Source organism: Tachypleus tridentatus, chromosome 10 (assembly GCF_004210375.1).
Source record: "Tachypleus tridentatus isolate NWPU-2018 chromosome 10, ASM421037v1, whole genome shotgun sequence".
Lineage (NCBI taxonomy): Eukaryota > Metazoa > Arthropoda > Merostomata > Xiphosura > Limulidae > Tachypleus > Tachypleus tridentatus.
The window spans coordinates 1,163,466-1,187,632 of NC_134834.1; the positions used below are offsets into that span (position 1 = coordinate 1,163,466).

Here is a 24,167-nt window from a genome sequence, read left to right on the forward strand (position 1 = left end):
AGCTAATATGTTTTCTCCTTAGGATGAAGAATCTCCGTGTGTCTTTTAAAGTTGATATCACTACGTCAAGTCCTACTCCATCCAACAGCCGTGCATCTTGAGAATAATCCTGCAATGTGATTTCCATTTCGTTTCAACAGCCCGAAAGCGCAAAATTTGTGTTATTCTGTGATGTTACATCAATAGTTTCTGCTTTTACCGTAAGTATTACAGTAAAATTAAAGCTTTGTTTTATTGTATCATTCTGGTTAAGAAGTTAGCGCACTGGTAAAGTTAGCGCACGAGATCACCCACAAAAGTTATGATGTTTTCAAACGAGACTAAAGGATACCGTGTTACAGCTAAACAAAAATGTTCTTATTTTATTACAGTACAATAAAGACTTTTGTTGCAGTGAAATGAAACAAGACGTTACAAATACTTTTACAGTGAAGTACAGAATTCTGTGTTTTATACTACTCACCGGTTTTCTTGATTTCTATGTACACACACACACAAACATAGACAAACATACATAAGAGAAATAGAAACATACTGCATACTGAACAGTTTATAATACAGGGTTTATTTTGAAGCCTCATAATAAACTGAAGGATAAGAGAACCAGGTTTTATTTACTTACTGAACATGTAGGACAAACCATTCTTTTGGAAACTAAACAAACAACGCGGGAAAGTTGATAATAAAGAATATCTAACACTGAGTGAAGGCGAATTGTAGGCCAGAGGTTAAAATAGAGGAAAAAAGGAAGCGAAACCTCGTGTAGGTTAGATTCGTATATCGTGTTTTATAAAACAAATATTTTCTGGTGTTTGCGTGCGTGTGTGTGTTTTCTTATAGCAAAGCCACATCGGGCTGTCTGCTGAGTCCACCGAGGGGATTTTTCTAGTAAATCATACATAATATGCAAGTTTGTTATGACATTAAATATAAGACAGCAGCTAAACACAAGATGAAGAAGCGATAGTTATTGTTGAAGAAACAAAATTCGATATTTTTCTTGTCAAAAATACGAACTACAAAATTCTGTTCCTGGAAAATAAAAATCAGGAACTGTTGAAAGTTTTTGATGGATGAAAAGTTATTTTATTAAAGATAAAAAGATTAAAAACATCGTTATAAAAAACAGTAGCAGTGACCAACGGTAATGACTGTTACTGATATAACGCACCCTTCCGATAAACAGCCTATCTCACTGACACTTAGGCCACGCCCGGTTTAAATTTCAATTGTCTTTTCGTCATTTATTTCTATCATGTTTTCTTCGAACGCGTCCTAACAACAAGTTGAAAGGTCAAGAATTTGTACATGTTGATGACGAAACAGCCAATAACAGTAGGGCTGGTATAGAGTAGCCGTCTTAATAATAAATAACAACGTTATAGTAATGATGAGTCTTACAAGAATAACTAAACCTGATGAAGTGACGCGACATTTAATATGAAACGTGTGAACATAACGACAGTCACAAACGTTTCAACAAGCATCTCAAAATGGCGGTGACAAGTTGTTACATAAAAAACCAGCTTTAGGAAGCTATGAGAATAAGAAATGTTTTGTCGATAATTAAACGGTAAGAAATGTATCAGTAATAAATATTCATCAGACAGTCGTGCTGCTACAAGAAAGGTAAATGTTCTCTCACTTCTACGAGCAGTTTATGGGTTTTCTTTGGAATTTAATTCTGTCATCTTTCTAGAGCTCCTCTCCAATGGATTTTGAACCTCTTACATTTAGTATGTCAACTCGTCTTTGACATTTACTAAATTGAATTTTAACCTTTATTCATCGTTTCTATCGGCCAGTCTTTGATTCGCATGCTTTATTTTTATTGTGTTTATTATAATAATGTTTATTCAGTGTTTTCTACCACTTTCTTTATTGGATTGGTTTAGGTGTTTCCAAGGCTTGACTTCACTAGATGTACTCGCCAGGCGTTTTTAATAAAGTCGAAATAATGAATTACTTATTAATTCGTCCATATTGAGAAATGTATTTACCCAGCCTTTCTGGCTCGTGGTGATTCTCATGTGTTTTAAAGATATAATGAATAACTAATGTCTTATTATAGTCCATCTATTGAGTCAGGTCCTTTGGTACACAATGACTTAGTTCAACCACTCAGTAAAATATGCTATTTTAAATATTTTATCTTTGCTACCAACATATCGTTCTATCAGTAAACTTCCGTTCTGACTGTAATATATCGATTGTTTGTGTGTGTGTTCTTTTTTAGTCGTTGGGACATATCTGTTCGTTTATTTGTATATCAGCTTTGGAACACGTACAGTTTACTAAAACAGGTACGTTTGAACTTTGACCATTCCTTTTGATAAGACACTAATCGTCGCTCGAAGCTATTTTCTAAACAAATATTTTATACCTGTTAAAGAAACGTGAAACCAGCTTGTTTGAAACATGAGAAAGTTCACGGATATTTTATTTCTTCACATGTTTTGTCAAGTACTTCTTGCTGAGAGGTTACTGAGAAATGAAACTCGAATTAATGGTAAGTAGCATATTTCTCTTAGTTCGATTCACTGTCGTTTCAACAACGAACACGTCACCTAAGTACTGAGAAATAGGCTTAAGTTAATTAAACAATAAAGTAAAAAACAACATATATTCTCTCTTTCACGTGTAATTCTGTTGTTTTCTCTCTAATTCCGAAATATCTTTGTGCGTGTGTTACATTCTTCGTAAACACGCGACCGTTTTTTATCAGTTTTCCATTTATGTTTCACTCAATGTTAAGACTTAATTTTAAATAAGCGATCCTACGGTTAGGTATACCACATGAGATAAAGACCAAGCAGGATGCAATGGTTAACACTGTTCAGACCTACAGTCACGACAGAAAGTGTTCGTACCTCTGCGTAGTGAGTAGTTTGTCCCTCATAACTTAACAAGTATCACGATTAGGATAATGAAATTACAGTATATTATAAATATTATACTAACATACATCTATATAAATTTGTATGTAAATTGAATGACAAATAAACTGTTTATAAATAAATAACCAAACATAGGAGGGGCAGAAAGTGTTCGTGCGTCTACTTTAATGGTCAGTTGTGTAGCCTTTCAGGTGAATTACTTGGCACAATCTCTCCTCATAGCTCTCCATGATCGTTTGACAGTACTTGACTGGTATTTTCTTCCATTCTTCTTTACAGAAGGCCTCCAACTCTTGGAAGTTTTTTAGAATGACGCTGATGAACCCTGGTCTTCAACTCATGCCAGACGTTTTCAATTGGGTTGAGATCGGGTGACTGCGATAGCCACTCCAGAATGCTTATATGGTTCCTCTGCAACCAGGATTGCACATATTTCGATGTGTGCTTAGGGTCATTGTCGTGCTGGAAGATCCAACGACGCCCAAGCTGCAAGTTCTGAGCATCATTCTTGATATAAGTACCTAATATATCAACGTACTCTTCTTTGTCATGATTCCGTTGACCCGGTGAAGGCTGCCTACACCAGAAGAGTTGAAGGAACCCCATAGCATGATCGAGCCACCTCCGTGTTTAACTGTAGGGACGGTGTTCTTTGGAAGAGTTCGTTCCCCCTTCTCACTGAAAATATAGTGAACATCATTGTGGCCGAAAAGCTCGAGTTTGGCCCGGCATGGCCAAGCGCGTAAGGCGTGCGACTCGTAATCCGAGGGTCGCGGGTTCGCGCCCGCGTCGCGCTAAACATGCTCGCTCTCCCAGCCGTGGGGGCGTATAATGTGACGGTCAATTCCACTATTCGTTGGTAAAAGAGTAGCCCAAGAGTTGGCGGTGGGTGGTGATGACTAGCTGCCTTCCCTCTAGTCTTACACTGCTAAATTAGGGACGGCTAGCACAGATAGCCCTCGAGTATCTTTGTGCGAAATTCAAAAACAAAAAAAAACAAAAAAACAAAAGCTCAAGTTTAGTCTCGTCTAACCAAAGAATACTCTTCCAATAGGTAAAGGGTTTATCTACATGCTTTCTTGCATACCTCAATCGTGCTCCTAAATGAACAGGCTTTAAATATGGAGTTCTACGAGGATGGCATGCTTTGAACCCAGAAGAGCATAATATGTTCGTAACTGTAGAGGTGCTTACTTCAACCCCAGTTTCCCTTACCAGTTTCTGTATGTCGTTACGTGTTAAACGAGGGTTCCTACTAACTTCTCCGAGAACCTTCCTCTTGGTTTCCCCTAGAATTTTGGTGGGGCGTCCGGAATGAGGGAGGTTAGCAGTTGATCCTGTAAGCTTAAACTTGGCAATTATGCTTTGAACAATAGATTTCGGCACATTAAGCTGTGTAGCAATACCTAAAAGAGGCACACGAGATTGTATTTTACAATAATTCTGTTTTTTAAATCACTGGACAATTGTTTCCTGTTCGCCATGATGACCAAGCAGATAATGAAGGAGACAGCACTAAATTGCCGGAAGTACATTTTTTTCTGGCTAAATTCCAATAATTGTGAACCCAGTGTCTAGTTTTGCAATGTTATAATGTAGTTTATTCACCAAACTAAACAAAATATTTACGGGAATATCAGTTTTTTCACACGTTCTGAACTGTACGAACACTTTCTGCTCCTCCTGTTTTTGGTTATTTGTTTATAAACAGTTTATTTGTCGTTTAATTTACATACAAATTTATGTAGATATGTGTTAGTATAATATTTATAATATACCACAAGTCTATTATCCTACTCGTGACACTTTTTAAGTTATGAGCAAAAACCCACTCGGGACGCAGGGGTACGAACACTTTCTGTCGTAACTGCAGATAAAATCAAATGAGCCTTAACACCCTGTCCGTGCTGTGCCTTCACACTCTGTCTGTGCTGCGCCTTCACACCCTGTCTGTGCTTGATTTGTAAGAATAAGGGTCAAATCCTATTACTTTCAACTACTTACACCAAGTTCAACTTTACAACTCCTCTTGTTTCAACCACTTACATTAGTTCAACTCTACAACTCCTTTTGTTTCAACTACTTACACCATGTTCAACTTTACAACTCCTCTTGTTTCAACCACTTACATTAGTTCAACTTTACAACTCCTCTTGTTTCAACTACTTACATCATGTTCAACTCTACAACTCCTCTTGTTTCGTCTACCTTTTTCATGTTTAATATTACAAAATTTACAATCTTTAACTTTCTACAACCAGTAAGTTATGAGATACGCACGAGATATAATAAACAGTGACAGATGAACTAAACACCGAAGTGTTAAGGAACACATGTTTCTGCTTCAATTTCCCGGTTACGTAAGAATGTTGGGTCACGTGAAGTAGTCGGTTCAGATGTGATTGTATAATTTATTTGTGACGTAAAGCTATGAATAAATAATTTGTAGGAGATGTGTTATTAAAGCTATGAATAAATAATTTGTAGGAGATGTGTTATTAAAGCTATGAATAACTAATTCGTAGAAGATGCGTTATTAAAGCTATGAATAAATAATTTCTAGGAGATGTGTTATTAAAGCTATGAATAAATAATTTCTAGGAGATGTGTTATTAAAGCTATGAATAAATAATTTCTAGGAGATGTGTGTTTAAAGCTTTCAATAGAACATTTCTTGTAGGTTTTTGTATATCATAACCCACTACGCTACTTTTTCTGGATATTTATATATTATAACCAATACTCTGATTCTTATGAGTTGTTCATTATGAACCAAACTTACACTTTAATATTTTTTTCGTTTCGATAAGACAATAATAAACAGTTACTAACTGAAATGTTCTGTTGAACAAACTACACGATGATAAAACACAACTCTATACAACAAAATGTAACTATCAGTAAAAAAAAACAAAACATTTAGTCTTGGTTTTTGTTTCTAAAGGACGATTTTAAAATAGTCCTAGAAATATCTGTAACAGAACTGTTTGAATAGTCCTAGAATTATCTGTTATAAAACTGTATAAACAGTCCTAGAATTATCTGTTATAAAACTGTATAAACAGTCCTAGAGATAACTGTGACAGAACAGTTTGAATAGTTTTAGAAATATCTGTAACAGAAGAGTTTGAATAGTCCTAGATATATCTGTAACAAACTGTTTGAATAGTCCTAGATATATTTGTAACAGAATAGTTTGAATAGTCCTATATATATCTGTAACACAACTGTGTGAATAGTTCTAGAGATATTTGTAACACAACAGTTTGAATAGTCCTAGAGATATTTGTAACAGAACAGTTTGAATGGTCCTAGATATATCTGTAACAGAACTGTTTGAATAGTCCTAGAGATATTTGTAACACAACAGTTTGAATAGTCCTAGAGATATCTGTAACAGAACAGTTGAATAGTTCTAGAGATATCTGTAATAGAACTGTTTCAATGGTCCTAGATATATCTGTAACAGAACTGTTTGAATAGTCCTAGATATATTTGTAACAGAACAGTTTGAATAGTCCTAGATATATCTGTAACAGAAGAGTTTGAATAGTCCTAGATATATTTGTAACAGAACAGTTTGAATAGTCCTAGATATATCTGTAACAGAACTGTTTGAATAGTCCTAGATATATTTGTAACAGAACAGTTTGAATAGTCTTAGATATATCTGTAACAGAACTGTTTGAATAGTCCTAGAGATAACTGTGACAGAACTGTTTGAATAGTCCTAGATATATTTGTAACAGAACAGTTTGAATGGTCCTAGATATATCTGTAACAGAACTGTTTGAATAGTCCTAGAGATATTTGTAACACAACAGTTTGAGTAGTCCTAGATATATTTGTAACAGAACTGTTTGAATAGCCCTAGATCTGTAACAGAACTGTTTGAATAGTCCTAGATATATTTGTAACAGAACTGTTTGAATAGTCCTAGATAGATCTGTAACAGAACTGTTTAAATAGTCCTAGATATATCTGTAACAGAACTGTTTAAATAGTCCTAGATATATCTGTAACAGAACTGTTTAAATAGTCCTAGATATATCTGTAACAGAACCGTTTTTGTCTTTATGTTCAGATCACATGTTTGTTCACCAATCAGGTTGTAGAATTTCTGAGGAAACGACTGCCACAGTGTTCGACCTGGAACAAGTAAGTTATTATATATATTAAAATGTGTTACTGATTTGTTTTTAAGTTTTTGTTTTATTTATTTACACTTAGCATTTCAAATTTCGGAGATTTATAAAACTACATCTGTTAGCATTATTTTTTCGAAGCTAAACATTCATTATAGCTTCATTATATCTTGTCACAAGATATGCATTACATGATATATACAGCTTATAATCTTGTTGAAATATAAATTCAAAATAAGTTTAACATTTTCGAAACTTCTAAATTAAAATTTAGGCGAGAAAACTGGATCGTTTTTAACAACTCTTTAGGAAGGATTTTTAATTGGTGATGTTCGAATAGTGTGAGGTATCTCACAGATATTTCCAGCTTATTGGTGATGTTGGGATAACGTGAGATATATATATCTTTTATATATCCATATATCTTTTATCTAACACATGTGTAGGAACTAAGTGCACCTAGCACTATCTTTTATCACAATTACACATACGATATTAGACCTGAAATATTAATTAACCAGTACACAATATCTTTAATAGATCGTAAGTTAACTAGACGACTCTGATTTATAGTAACGTGTTTCTAGTTTTAAACATAAACATTCCTTTAACTTCTTTCCTTATATTAATAATTCGAATGTTCTAGATTCTTTAGTCATGATTCTTAATATCTGTATTTTATCACTAGTTTTTAGGTGACTGGTATGAACTCTTCAAAACCAAATCGGGATTTACCCATTTGAATTCTGGGTTATGGCGACTAGAAATGAATGAAGCTAAGAAAGTAATTTTTACTTACGTCGCTGAAACAGAGTAAGTACTAATTATGTATTTAGTAAGTAGTAATTTTGTATTTAGTAAGTAGTAATTATGTGAAAAGATAATGTCTAATTAATGAGTGTTAATCATTTTAACCGTTCAAGTTCGCACTACCGTCTATAAGTTTGTGTTTCATTTCAATACAGGAATGTTCCCAGTAGTTATTGTAACAAAGTATCTGTTATTAGGACTGAAAAAAACTGTAGCAAAACAAAAGACGAGGGAAATTATCGACCTGACATTTTAACTTCAGCTTCACCCAAGCATTCTCTTCACATGTTAAAACAAAGCCTCAACACGTGTTTATATATTAATGTAAAAACTATAAACGCTTTAACCACAGTTATTGTTACAATGGTATGAACTGTTATCACAACAGTTATTACAATGGGCTTATCGCAACAGTTGTTGTTACAATGGGCTTATCACAACAGTTATTGATACAAAGGACTTATCGCAACAGTTATTATTACAATGGGATTATCACAACAGTTGTTGTTACAAAGGGCTTATCACAACAGTTATTGTTACAGTGGGCTTCTCGCAACAGTTATTGTTACAATGAGTTTCTCACAACAGTTATTGTTACAATGGGCTTATCACAACAATTGTTACAATGGGCTTATCACAACAGTTATTGTTACAAAGGGCTTATCGCAACAGTAATTTTTACAATGGGCTTATCACAACTGTTATTGTTACAATGGACTTATCACAACAGTTATTGTTACAATGGGCTTATCAAAACAGTTATTGTTACAATGGGCTTATCACAACAGTTATTCTTACAATGGGTTTATCGCAACAGTTATTGTTACAATGAGTTTATCACAACAGTTATTGTTACAATGGACTTATCACAACAGTTATTGTTACAATGGGCTTATCAAAACAGTTATTGTTACAATGGACGTATCACAACAGTTATTGTTACAATGGGCTTATCACAACAGTTATTGTTACAATGGACTTATCACAACAGTTATTGTTACAATGGACTTATCACAACAGTTATTGTTACAATGGGCTTATCACAAAAGTTATTGTTACAATGGACTTATCACAACAGTTATTGTTACAATGGGCTTATCACAACAGTTATTGTTACAATGGGCTTATCACAACAGTTATTGTTACAAAGGGCTTATCACAACAGTTATTGTCACAATGGGCTTATCACAACAGTTATTGTTACAATTGGCTTATCACAACAGTTATTGTTACAATGGGCTTATCACAACAGTTGTTGTTACAAAGGGCTTATCACAAAATTTATTGTTACAATGGACTTATCACAAAAGTTGTTGTTACAATGGGCTTATCACAACAGTTATTGTTACAATGGGCTTATCACAACAGTTATTGTTACAATGGGCTTATCACAACAGTTATTGTTACAGTGGGCTTCTCGCAACAGTTATTGTTACAAAGGGCTTATCACAACATTTATTGTCACAATGGACTTATCACAACAGTTATTGTTGCAATGGGCTTATCACAACAGTTATTGTTACAATGGGCTTATCACAACAGTTGTTGTTACAAAGGGCTTATCACAACAGCTATTGTTACAATGGACTTATCACAACAGTTATTGTTACAATGGACTTATCACAACAGTTATTGTTACAATGGACTTATCACAACAGTTATTGTTACAATGGACTTATCACAACAGTTATTGTTACAATGGGCTTATCACAAAAGTTATTGTTCCAATGGACTTATCACAACAGTTATTGTTACAATGGACGTATCACAAAATTTATTGTTACAATGGACTTATCACAACAGTTATTGTTACAATGGGCTTATCACAAAAATTATTGTTACAATGGACTTATCACAACTGTTATTGTTACAATGGACTTATCACAAGTTATTGTTACAATGGACTTATCACAACAGTTATTGTTACAATGGGCTTATCACAACTGTTATTGTTACAATGGACTTATCACAAGTTATTGTTACAATGGACTTATCAAAACAGTTATTGTTACAATGGGCTTATCGCAACAGTTATTGTTACAATGGGCTTATCGCAATAGTTGTTGTTACAATGGGCTTATCACAACAGTTATTGTTACAATGGGCTTATCACAACAGTTATTGTTACAAAGGGCTTATCACAACAGTTATTGTTACAATGGGCTTATCACAACAGTTATTGTTACAATGGGCTTATCACAACAGTTGTTGTTACAAAGGGCTTATCACAACAGTTATTGTTACAATGGACTTATCACAAAATTTATTGTTACAATGGACTTATCACAAAAGTTGTTGTTACAATGGGCTTATCACAACAGTTATTGTTACAATGGGCTTATCACAACAGTTATTGTTACAATGGGCTTATCACAACAGTTATTGTTACAAAGGGCTTATCACAACAGTTATTGTCACAATGGGCTTATCACAACAGTTATTGTTACAATTGGCTTATCACAACAGTTATTGTTACAATGGGCTTATCACAACAGTTGTTGTTACAAAGGGCTTATCACAAAATTTATTGTTACAATGGACTTATCACAAAAGTTGTTGTTACAATGGGCTTATCACAACAGTTATTGTTACAATGGGCTTATCACAACAGTTATTGTTACAATGGGCTTATCACAACAGTTATTGTTACAGTGGGCTTCTCGCAACAGTTATTGTTACAAAGGGCTTATCACAACATTTATTGTCACAATGGACTTATCACAACAGTTATTGTTGCAATGGGCTTATCACAACAGTTATTGTTACAATGGGCTTATCACAACAGTTGTTGTTACAAAGGGCTTATCACAACAGTTATTGTTACAATGGACTTATCACAACAGTTATTGTTACAATGGACTTATCACAACAGTTATTGTTACAATGGACTTATCACAACAGTTATTGTTACAATGGGCTTATCACAAAAGTTATTGTTACAATGGACTTATCACAACAGTTATTGTTACAATGGACGTATCACAAAATTTATTGTTACAATGGACTTATCACAACAGTTATTGTTACAATGGACTTATCACAAGTTATTGTTACAATGGACTTATCAAAACAGTTATTGTTACAATGGGCTTATCACAACTGTTATTGTTACAATGGACTTATCACAAGTTATTGTTACAATGGACTTATCACAACAGTTATTGTTACAATGGACTTATCACAACAGTTATTGTTACAATGGGCTTATCACAAAAGTTATTGTTACAATGGACTTATCACAACAGTTATTGTTACAATGGACGTATCACAAAATTTATTGTTACAATGGACTTATCACAACAGTTATTGTTACAATGGGCTTATCACAAAAGTTATTGTTACAATGGACTTATCACAACTGTTATTGTTACAATGGACTTATCACAAGTTATTGTTACAATGGACTTATCAAAACAGTTATTGTTACAATGGGCTTATCACAACTGTTATTGTTACAATGGACTTATCACAAGTTATTGTTACAATGGACTTATCAAAACAGTTATTGTTACAATGGGCTTATCGCAACAGTTATTGTTACAATGGGCTTATCGCAATAGTTGTTGTTACAATGGGCTTATCACAACAGTTATTGTTACAATTGGCTTATCACAACAGTTATTGTTACAATGGGCTTATCACAACAGTTGTTGTTACAATGGACTTATCACAAAAGTTCAAAGCAAACAAACTAAAAAACCAAATCCTTAATTTTTTTTCTACCACCAGAAGCAGTTTCGCAGCGCCCCCATACTTCAAATCTTGATTTAAAGTGGACACAGTTTCCTGCTAACAGGAAGTTGTCGATCACAGTGAGACCATAGGTGTTTTGTTTATCACTATAGAGCTATTTAATATTTGCTTTAGTGAAATATTAGATACACAACTGTTTCATTAGCTAACTTGCTGGCTGTCTGAACAGACTGTTTTTTAAAGTTAAATTCATATTAACAGAATGGTTTATTGTTTGTTTATATCACAATTCGGAAGGATTGTTTAATTGAAGTAAATATAAACAGTTACTTGTTGTCTGGTGACGCTCCAGTAAACAACTGATTTTGTTTAATTAAACTCCAAATTGAGTTAGATTCCAAGTTAGATGTTTCTTGTTAGATTAAACTCCAAGGTGAACATTTTTTTTTTAAATAACGTTCGGTTTACACACGACTTCTCTTTAAATTAAATTCCAAGTTAGATACTGACACTTGATGAATTAGATTACAAGTTAGATACTGACACTTGATGAATTAGATTACAAGTTAGGTACTGACACTTGATGAATTATATTACAAGTTAGATACTGACACTTGATGAATTAAATTCCAAGTTAGATACTGACACTTGATGAATTAGATTACAAGTTTGATACTGACACTTGATGAATTATATTACAAGTTAGATAAACTATCACAAAGCGTATCTTAGGTCTTCGAACATTGGACTTTCCAATATGTATTTTAGCACGTTAGCCACTAAACCATGGCCAAACTCAGTTTAAAAACTAGATTTTTTTCAGTGGTGAAGGTTGTTTTTCGTAATGAACTCATATTTATTGTTTACTCAATTATCTAATTCTTTATATCACAAATGTGTTAACCTCATCAGTCATCTGGCTGTCATTTTCACTGCTGTCTCGAAACTAAGGTTTAACTCACGAATATTTACATATACTAGCAGAGCCTCTGGTGGCAATATAATGAACTACGTGGTTAAGAAAACAACACTTTATTCTGATGCACGAGACGTGTCAAACACGTGAAGCAGCACATACGTCTGTTTCTTTATTTTGTCTCTAATCCTTTCTCAGTTTTCGTTTTAGCACCTCAAGCGTTGATTGATAGTATAATATTCAAATCATTTCTTACGTTTCCGATTCCCGACTCACACACATTAATCACTTTAAACTTGCTATACCCGCAGAGATAAACACTGTATAAACCCAGTGAGAGGAGAGGTTCACCTAACCGGTAACAAACCCGGAGAGATTGTTCTGAAATATGTTCGATTCAACTCGAGAGTGGAAGGTGAGAAAAATGAATTTCTGATCTGTCTTACCAAAAGCTCTATAGAAAACAATAGAATGTAATAATATAGTTATTTACGTTTCATAAAACATAACTTAAGAAAAAACATTTGCTAAGAAACTTTCCGGTTTAACTTTCTAAACGTCAGTTAACAAAACATGACTAGAAAACCCAAAACACATCAATAAACAGTTTAGTGCTGTAAGATTCTGTGTGTTAATTAATTAACCACAAGAACAAGTCAAATTAATCAACAGTTGATTTCTTCTTCAATTTACAACAGAAAAGATTCAAGTGATCTATGTTGACGAACTTGTGGAAACGGCTGTTGTCTATGCTTGTTACCAATTTCTGTCGGAAAGAGGTCACTGTGACCACCAAGCTATGTATTCCGCTATTTGGTCACGCAAGAAATCATCGCAACTCCCCAGAGACTTGTCAGTGGTCACTACGAGGATGTGTATTGACCGTCGCCTGATGAACCCACAGCGCCCTCACAGTAAGAAATCGTGTTCCAGAAACATCACTGTGGAATTGAGTATCTTGGGTTTCTTTCCTCGTTTATTCTAGTTTCTGTCCCCAATGAGAATGCGTCCGGGCTTCGGATTTACAATGTTAAAATTAGTGGTTCGATTCTCCTCGGTGGACACAGCAGATAGCTCGTTGCAGCTAAAAAAAACACAAATACATGCTCCTGGTAGATAAATCTTTTTACGTACAACATACATAATTTATACAAATTTCTAACAATAAATAGTACAAGGTTTAATATGAAAAAAATTGCATATTTCTTAAATTAGATTTCATTTTCCAAGTACTGAACCTATTGCAAAATAAGTTGTGGCTTCTTCACTCTTTGTATGGTGAACTGATTAAGAAGCGAATAGGCTTAGAATTTGTATTGTCAAAACCAGAGTTTTTAAACGAATCAGTTTCTCTCGTAATTTACAATCGTGCTTACATCATAAACTTAAAACTGTTAATTAAACTCTGTTTAATATTTATGAGTAGACGATTTGTTTGTTTGAAATTAAGCACAAAGCTACACAATAGGCTGTCTGTGCTCTGTTCGCCATGGCTATCGACAACCGGTTTCTGTTGTTATAAACTGAAAACATGTCGCTGTTCCACCGGAAATGGGTGCTTACGTCAAAACCAACCAATACAAAGGAACACCTTTATACCTATATTAATAAATATAATAAAGCATCTAAGCACGCCCTCCACATTCCTACACTCAATTACACAACCACCCTCAAACATGTGGTCAGCTATCGGTCAGTTACTTTCTTTTTTTGTCAACCTGACGATGACCGAAGAAGGTCAAAATGTTGTTCGCTCCTCTACATGAGCTTTCTCTACCCATATCAGCCGTTTTTACATATACAGTTAACTGTAGTTGTAAAACATAAAAAATGAATGTTTTACACATTATTAGGGTTAGATGAGCAACTATGAGTGTATATTACTCACCAGATGTTATCTGTTTCAAGATAATTTATAAAAAGTATTAGTTATTTGTTGTTCATTCTACGACTATGTTCAAAACACTGAAGTCAGTAATCCCAAGTTTCACCCGGTTTCAGCTTACTGTGAATCTGGTGCTGGTATCCCAAACAACCTTGCCACTTGAGCCAAGAGAGCGTTGTAATGTGACAAACAACATCATTATTCGTTGGTAAAAGGTAACTTCATAGTTTGGGGTGGGTCATGTTAAATAACTACCTTTGGCCTTATCTATCAGTTAAAAATTAGGAACGATTGTCCCAATTAGCTTTGCACAAAGTTCATCCAAACAGAAAAACTTTTATATATGTAACAACGGCAGCTTTTGGTTAAGAACATTTTTTATGTAGAGGAGCGAACAACGTTTCGACCTTCTTCGGTCATCGTCAGGTTCACAAAAAAACCAGCAGTTTTTACATATATATATTTCTCTACAAGTGGGTTTTCTATTTATATATTTATCTACAACTGGGTTTTCTATTTATATATTTCTCTACAACTGGGTTTTCTATTTATATATTTATCTACAAGTGGGTTTTCTCGTCATTACTGAGAAAGAACTTTTAGATCGGGCATATATAGCCGTGTAAATAAACGTGAGATGCAAACAAATGATTTTCAGGCTTAATTCACCAACTCAGCTACAGAAGAAAAGAACCATTCTACCATTCTGATCATGAAATATGAAAGATTTTTTTAACTTTATTCCTACTGTCACTTACATGTGTTATTTAACTTTTATTCCTACTGTCACTTACATGTGTTATTTAACTTCATTTCTACTTTCACTTATATGTGTTATTTAACTTCATTTTTACTGTGACTTACATGTGTTATTTAACTTTATTTTTTGTCACTTACATGTGTTATTTAACTTTATTTCTACTGTCACTTACATGTGTTATTTAACTTATTCCAGTAAAATTTCACAATTTGAAACTATAGAAGTTTACTGCTTGTTCAGAGTACATTAAAACGGGGAAGTTCTACACACCTTAAAATATAAGGTTGAATATCATTAAAACCACTCATGTTTTCTTTCATCAGACTGTCAGCTATACAGATATGACCCAGATGACGAACTTGACAATGAACAAGATTGGAAACCAGGTAAGTGTTGAGTCACTTTACTACGTGTTTATTGGAAATCAGAAGTTAAGTCACTTTACTGTGTGTTTGTTGGAAATCAGGTGTTAAGTCACTTTACTCTGCGTTTATTGAAATCAGGTGTAAAGTCACTTTACTGTGTGTTTATTGGAAATCAGGTGTTAAGTCACTTTACTGTGTGTTTGTTCCGAAATCAGGTGTTAAGTCACTTTAATGTGTTTATTGGAAATCAGGTGTTAAGTCACTTTACTGTGTGTTTGTTGGAAATCAGGTGTTAAGTCACTTTACTGTGTATTTGTTGAAATCAGGTGTTAAGTCACTTTACTCTGTGTTTGTTGGAAACCAGGTGTTAAGTCACTTTTACTGTGTTTATTGAAATCAGGTGTTAAGTCACTTTACTCTGTGTTTATTGGAAATCAGGTGTTAAGTCACTTTACTACGTGTTTATTGGAAATCAGGTGTTAAGTCTCTTTACTGTGTGTTTATTGGAAATCAGGTGTTAAGTCACTTTACTGTGTGTTTGTTGGAAATCAGGTTTTAAGTCACTTTACTGTGTGTTTATTGGAAATCAGGTGTTAAGTCACTTTACTGTGTGTTTGTTCGAAATCAGGTGTTAAGTCACTTTAATGTGTGTTTATTGGAAATCAAGTGTTAAGTCACTTTACTCTGTGTTTATTGGAAATGAGGTGTTAAGTCACTTTACTGTGTGTTTGTTGGAAATAAGGTGTTAAGTCACTTTACTGTGTATTTGTTGGAAATCAGGTGTTAAGTCACTTTACTCTGTGTTTGTTGGAAACCAGGTGTTAAGTCACTTTACTCTGTGTTTATTGGAAATCAGGTGTTACGTCACTTTACTCTGTGCTTATTGGAAATCAGGTGTTAAGTCACTTTACTACGTGTTTATTGGAAATCAGGTGTTAAGTCACTTTAGTATGTATTTATTGGAAATCATGTAAGTGTTAAGTCGTTTTGCTATGTGTTTCTTGTAAACCAGGTGATGGTTAAGTTACTTTAATATGTGTTTATTGAAAACATGGTCAGCGCAAAGCTGTTTTCCAGTTTACTCAGGTTGTTAAACAAGAAACTGGTATCGGAGCAGCATAATAACTGGAGGTTTTGGAGATGGACTTTGATAAGACGAAGGTGAAAGAATGAGTGGTTCCTAAGCCTAAACTCTTTATTACTCAGTAACAAGTATTTGTTATTAAGCGATATATCTAACTGACAACATTAATTAAAAACGTCATTTCAATTATTCAAACAGACTAGAATACCACTATGTCTGTCTTCGTTTCCTGCAGCTAACTCTTCTGCCCTGTTGAATTATGGGAGATGAAATACAACGTTTTATTGTATATGTTACGCAATATAACCTCCCACTTCAGACTCTTTTATCCATTGTTCTCTGACCTCAATCCATTAATTTGGTAAAATACAGGTCTTGTTAAGTATCTTCTTGCCTACAGCTCTTTTAAGGGTGTCAGTTGTCTAGGAGGTGGAAGTTAAAAAGTCCAGGTCGAGATTATATGCGGATTTGGCAAGGACCGTTCATCTGGACTTTTGTCGCGGTATGTGGATATTAAGTACCCTGATAAAATATTCTCTCTGTTTCACGAAGGTTTTAATAAAAATATTCCTTTACACTGGTTTGTATGTGATTCGGTTTAGTCTGTGGATACGTCTTATATATTACGATCAGTGTTTTATAGTGAGAAGCTACTGATGTTATGTTTACCTGTAGCAACAACAGATGGCGCTTCACAAGTTGATAACGAATGATAGTTTCAGTAGCTTTCAGATGTGTGGTACTCTCAAGTTCACGCATGTACTGTTCTACGCTGCTATTCTACTCAGGATACAGACACTATCTACGTCACAGTTGGTCAGTCTTATAACAAGAAAGCTAGATGCGTGCTAAACACCTCAACTGGACTAGCATTAGTGAAAATCTCAACACGCCTTTACACCGTTTCCTTTTTTTACACTACAGCTACATTTCCCACGAGAAAGCGTATGTGATATCAAAAAGGAATGATCAAGAACAACAAATAAGTAGAGCGAAAGGAACTTAGGCCTTTTCATTCCCCAGTGTTTTACTTTAAAACGACATAGGCTCGTGCCCATAAAACCTTTGAAGAAAACAAAACAATAATTAGGTGAATTTCAAGAACTCACTTAATTAAATAAAGGTAAAACTTGTTAGTATTCATACACACTACAGTAAAATGTTTATATTCTTAGTTTCATGTTTCAAACCCTTGACGACACTTAGTTGTATGTAGCAAAATACTGGAGGCTCTTAGTAGAAAACTCAATGGTCTGTAGAAACATGGCAACTGTGTCCATAGTTTGTAGAAACATGTTAATGAATTTCATTGATTTGTAGAGATATGTTAATGGTTCTCAGTGGCTTGTAGAGAAATGTTAATGGTTCTCATAACTTGTATAGCATGTTAATAGTTTTCATAACTTATGGAAAAATGTTAATGAATCTCGTTGGTTTTTAGAAATATTTTGGTGGTTCTCATAACTTGTAGAGATATGTTAATGGTTCTCAGTAGCTTGTAGAAATATGTTGATGGTTCTCATAACTTGTAGAGAAATGTTAATGGTTCTCAGTGGCTTGTAGAAATATGTTAATTGTTCTCATAACTTGTAGAGAAATGTTAATGGTTCTCAGTGGCTTATAGAAATATGTTAATTGTTCTCATAACTTGTAGAGAAATGTTAATGGTTCTCAGTGGCTTATAGAAATATGTTAATTGTTCTCATAACTTGTAGAGAAATGTTAATGGTTCTCAGTGGCTTATAGAAATATGTTAATTGTTCTCATAACTTGTAGAGAAATGTTAATGGTTCTCAGTGGCTTATAGAAATATGTTAATTGTTCTCATAACTTGTAGAGAAATGTTAATGGTTCTTAGTGACTTGTAGAAAGACGAAAACATCGTAGTAGACCTTTCTTGTGATTTCAAACTTAAAGTTCTGTCAGTGTGATAAAACATTCGAAACATCGACTAAGCGAACCTATTTTCTCAAATATTTTCAGACTTGTGTTTCCTACCCTGAGAAGTGGGTTCTGCACAGATTCTCGGATGAACTATTACCACAACCCTACGTCTGGAGAATGTAAAACTTTATATACAGTGGATGTGGTGGGAACGAAAATAACTTTTCACTTTAAAAGAATGCCAAGAGACATGCGTCGGTAGGTGTCGCTGTAACGTAATACCGTAGAAGTGAGGTACAAAACAATAATATCCGTGTTTATATGATCTGTTCCACGTGTGAAATATTCATCCGGCAATTTCCTTCGGATTAAAATAAGTATTTTTTTTAATTTTTCAGACAAAACAGGAAAGTTTATGTGTTCTAATACAGCACCATGCGCATTAACATGCCCAGTGTGCTGCACGGAAAAGGAAGGGTGTGTCGAATGTGAATGTGAAGCCACAAAGCAAGGTAAGGCCCGATTCTCGGTTGTATAAAAAATCAGGTAAAAAAAAGGTGAAAACTGTTTATATTTTTAGTATTGCAGTGACGAAGTGAAATTATTTCTGTAACATAACAAACCGTTGGACATTTCTCTTGTTTACAAGACATTATTTAAAATTCACGTCCGCGTCCAAAGTTTTGTGAGATGTCAGGAAATGTTTGCCGAGCTAGTAAAAGGTTTGGTTCAGTTTGAATTTCGCGCAAAGCTACTCGAGGACGAACTGCGCTAGCCGTCCCTAATTTAGCAGTCTAAGACGAGAGGAAGGCAGCTAGTCATCACCACCCACCGCCCACTCTTGGGCTACTCTTTTACCAACGAATAGTGGGATTGACCGTGACATTATAACGCCCCCCACGGCTAAAAAGGGCGAGCATGTTGTGTGACGGGGATTCGAAACCGCGACCCTCGGATTACGAGTCGAGTGCCTTAACCACCTGGTCATGCTGCTAGTCCTCAAATAAAGCGAGACCTTTTAAATATAGAATGACAAATTATTCATCTTGTTAACACGACATTGATACGAAAAATTATTTCCTAAACGTGGTAAGAGAAGTATATCCTTTATTAAATAATCCAAACAGATCCTCATGCGACAAATTAGTATCATTGAAGTAATGTAAGTTTAGAGAGTACAATATTTAGGTTTTGAGATTATAGGAGATTACCTGCCCAGGACGGATTGTACTGGATTCTAAGCTTTTACAAATTTCATCTGCCCGAAATGAACAATGTTCCGATATCCTATCAATATTAAGTACAGCTATGTCTACAGACTATCCCATCAATATCAGGTACAGCTATGTCTACAGACTATACCAATAATATTAGGTACAGCTATGTCTACAGACTATCCCATCAATATTAGGTACAGCTATGTCTACAGACTATCCTATCAATATTAAGTACAGCTATGTCTACAGACTATCCTATCAATATTAAGTACAGCTATGTCTACAGACTATCCCATCAGTATTAGGTTTTTAGCTATGTCAACAGACTATCCTATCAATATTAAGTACAGCTATGTCTGCAGACTATCCCATCAATATTAGGGTACAGCTATGTCTACAGACTATCCTATCAATATTAGGTACAGCTATGTCTACAGACTATCCCATCATATTAGGTACAGCTATGTCAACAGACTATCCCATCAATATTAAGTACAGCTATGTCTACAGACTATCCCATCAATATTAGGTACAGCTATGTCTACAGACTATCCCATCAATATTAGGTACAGCTATGTCTATAGACTATCCCAACAATATTAGGTACAGCTATGTCTACAGACTATCCCATCAATATGGAGGTACAGCTATGTCCAGAGACTATCCCATCAATATTAGGTACAGCTATGTATGACAGACTATCCCATCAATATTAGGTACAGCTATGTCTACAGACTATCCCATCCCATATTATAGGTACAGCTATGTCTACAGACTATCCCATAAATATTAGGTACAGCTGTGTCTGCAGACTATCCCATCAATATTAGGGTGCAGCTATGTCTACAGACTATCCCATCAGTATCCAGGTGCAGCTATATTCTCAGACTTGTACCTCAATATTAGGTACAAAGCTATGTTCTGCAGATTCACCCATCAGTATTAGAGATTTTTTGGCTATGTCTGCAGACCATCCTATCAATGTAAGTACAGCTATGTCTACAGACTATCCTATCAATGTCAAGGGTACAGCTATGTCTCCAGACTATCCCATCAGTATTAGGTACAGCTATGTCAACAGACTATCCTATCAATATTAAATACAGCTATGTCTACAGACTATCCTATCAATATTAAGTTACAGCTATGTCCACAGACTATCCCATCAGTATATTAGAACAGCTATGTCAACAGACTATCCTATCAATATTAAGTACAGCTATGTCTTACAGACCATCCATATCAATATTAAGGTACAGCTGTCAACAGACTATCCCATCAATATTAGGGATACAGCTATGTCAACAGACTATCCTATCTAATATAATAGAGTACAGCTATGTCAACAGACTATCCCATCAATATCAGGTACAGCTATGTCCACAGACTATACCAATAAATATTAGGGTACAGCTATGTCTACAGACTATCCCATCAATATTAGGTACAGCTATGTCTACAGACCTATCCTATCAATATATAAGTACAGCTATGTCTACAGACTATCCCATCAATATGAAGTGCAGCTATATCTAGAGAGACTATCCCATCAATATTAGGGGTACAGCTATGTCTATAGACTATCCCAACAATATTAGGTACAGCTATGTCTACAGACCTTTCCAACAATATTAGGTACAGCTATGTCTATAGACTATCTCTATCAATAGTAAGGTACTGTTGTTTACAGACTATCCCATTAATATTAGTGTACAGCTATGTCTATAGACTATCCCAACAATATTAGGGTACAGCTATGTCTACAGACTATCCCAACAATATTATGGTACAGCTATGTCTACAGACTTTTCCAAATAAATATTAGGGTACAGCTATGTCTATAGACTATCCCATCAATATTAGGTACAGCTATGTTTACAGACTATCCCATTAATATTAGGTACAGCTATGTCTATAGACTATCCCAACAATATTAGGTACAGCTATGTCTACAGACTATCCCATCAATATTATTAGTACCAGCTATGTCTACAGACTATACCAACAATATTGGGTACAGCTATGCTCCACAGACTATCCCATCAATATTAGGTACAGCTATGTCTACAGACTATCCCATTAATATTAGGTACAGCTATGTCTACAGACTATCCCATCAATATTAGGTACAGCTATGTCTACAGACTATCCCATTAATATTAGGTACAGCTATGCTCTACAGACTATCCCATCAATATTAGGTACAGCTATGTTCTACAGACTATCCTACATCAAATATTAGGTACAGCTATGTCTACAGACTATCCCATCAATATTAGGGTACAGCTATGTCTATAGACTATCCATCAGTATTAGTGCCAGCTATGTCTTACAGACTATCCCATCAGTATTAGGTGCCAGCTATGTCTACAGACTATCCCCATCAATATTAGGGTACAGCTCATGTCTATAGACTATCCCATCAGTATTAGTGTACAGCTATGTCTACAGACTATCCCATCAGTATTAGGTACAGCTATGTCATAGACTATCCCATCAATATTAGGTACAGCTATGTCTCAGAGACTATCCCAAAATATTAGGTACAGCTATGTCTACAGACTATCCCATCAATATTAGGTGCAGCTATGTCTATGATCATCCCATCAGGTACAAAGCAGTGCCCTGCTAGACTATCCCATCATTAGGGTGTACAGCTATGTCCAGAGACTATCCCATAAATATTAGGCAGCTATGTCTACAGACTATCCCAACAATATATAGGGTACAGCTACGTCTCACAGACTATCCCATCAGTAATTAGGTACAGCTATGCACCACAGACTATCCCATAAATATTGTGGCAGCTATGTCTGCAAACTATCCCATCAATATCAGGTACAGCTATGTCTACAGACTATCCACATATTATATTAGGTACAGCTATGTTCTGCAAACTATCCCATCAATATTAGGTACAGCTATGTTCACAGTGACTATCCATCAATATTAGGTACAGCTATGTCTGCAAACTATCCCATCAATATTAGGTACAGCTATGTCTGCAAACTATCCCATCAATATTAGGTACAGCTATGTCTACAGACTATCCCATCAATATTAGGTACAGCTATGTCTATAGACTATCCCATCAATATTAGGTACAGCTATGTCTACAGCACCATCTCATCAATATTAGGTACAGCTACATGCTCTACAGACTATCCCATCAATATTAGGTACAGCTATGTCTACAGACTATCCCATCAATATTAGGTACAGCTATCTATAGACTATCCCAACAATAAGGTAAGCAGCTATGTCTACAGACTATCCCATCAATATTAGGTACAGCTATGTCTGCAAACTATCCCATCAATATTAGGTACAGCTATGTTCTACAGACTATCCCATGAATATTAGGGTGTACAGCTATGTCTACAGACTATCCCATTAATATTAAAAAGCAGCTATGTCTACAGACTATCCCATCAATATTAGGTACAGCTATGTCTATAGGACTATCCCATGAAAATTAAGTAAAGCTATGCGTATATAACCCTGTGTGGGTTTGCGCGAAATTTGAAAAGAAACGTTGCAGGCTGTACTGTCATACTCTGGTACAATGAAACGAACCGTACTGTTTTCCAAGTTCTTCACCAGTAACAAAGAATGTAGGAAATGACGTATCCTTCAAAATCAAGTTCCCTCTTATCTCCCGACGCATTCCTCCAATGTTCAAAGTTCAATAGGGTCTGAAGCTTTCGATACTTACATATTTGTCGACCTAATTCATTAGTTTTATTCCGGAAAGTTCTCTGTTAGATCCGATATAAGGAAAGTTGAGTTCTTTGACTCTACACAGTGCAGTTTAGATAATACAAATCTTCTAAAATATTTTTCTTGGACAAACTATCAAATTTATTTAATTTTGATTTAAGGTCAATAAATAGACCGAATGGTGTCGAACTTTCTTTTATATTTTAAAGGTATGTGTACCGGAAAAAGTGGAAGGGGAAGTTGTACCAGTTGAACTAGTTCCTCGCGCCCCAGAATGTAAAAGAGCTGATGAATGTAATTCTTCGTGTTCATTGGAGCATATACAGCAAGACTGTTTCATTTGCAAGTGCTCCGACAAAGGTTCGAACCCGGGACATAAACATGGTTAGTTAAAGGAAATTGAGATTTGAAATGACTTGGCTATGCTGTTTATTAATTTAACTTGTGTATAAAATACCTCGAGGTAGAAACAGCGTGTTTTTTTTCTTTACATATTTAGTAACTTACTTTAAGATTTACTTACAAACTTTCACTCATGACAGCCGATGTTAACGAGATTAAAAATAGAAAAGTAAACCTTATTTTACTTCAGGAGCTTTGAAAAAATTTCCAATCATATTCCATATTTTTATCATGATTAAAAAGGGTTTACTGACTGAACAACAATAAGTTTACGAACACACAACGTTAAAATACAGGGTTTGATTCTAAAAGAATACACAAACGCAACTTAAAAGATAAAATGTTTCATGAGTTTAGCCATTCAACTCGTTAAAAATACTTGACAGAGT

General features: G+C 34.8%; 1 protein-coding gene across 1 annotated transcript; it reads left to right on the forward strand.

Annotated features, from left to right (window-relative positions):
* The first annotated feature begins 2,292 nt into the window (after positions 1 to 2,292).
* Positions 2,293 to 18,558, forward strand: LOC143227921 (uncharacterized). The gene is made up of 7 exons (XM_076459276.1): positions 2,293 to 2,509; positions 6,982 to 7,055; positions 7,731 to 7,855; positions 12,773 to 12,876; positions 13,160 to 13,375; positions 15,430 to 15,492; positions 18,539 to 18,558. The coding sequence occupies exons 1-7, from the start codon at positions 2,419 to 2,421 to the stop codon at positions 18,556 to 18,558; spliced, it is 693 nt and encodes a 230-aa protein (XP_076315391.1). The 5' UTR covers positions 2,293 to 2,418.
* Positions 18,559 to 24,167: the final 5,609 nt, after the last annotated feature.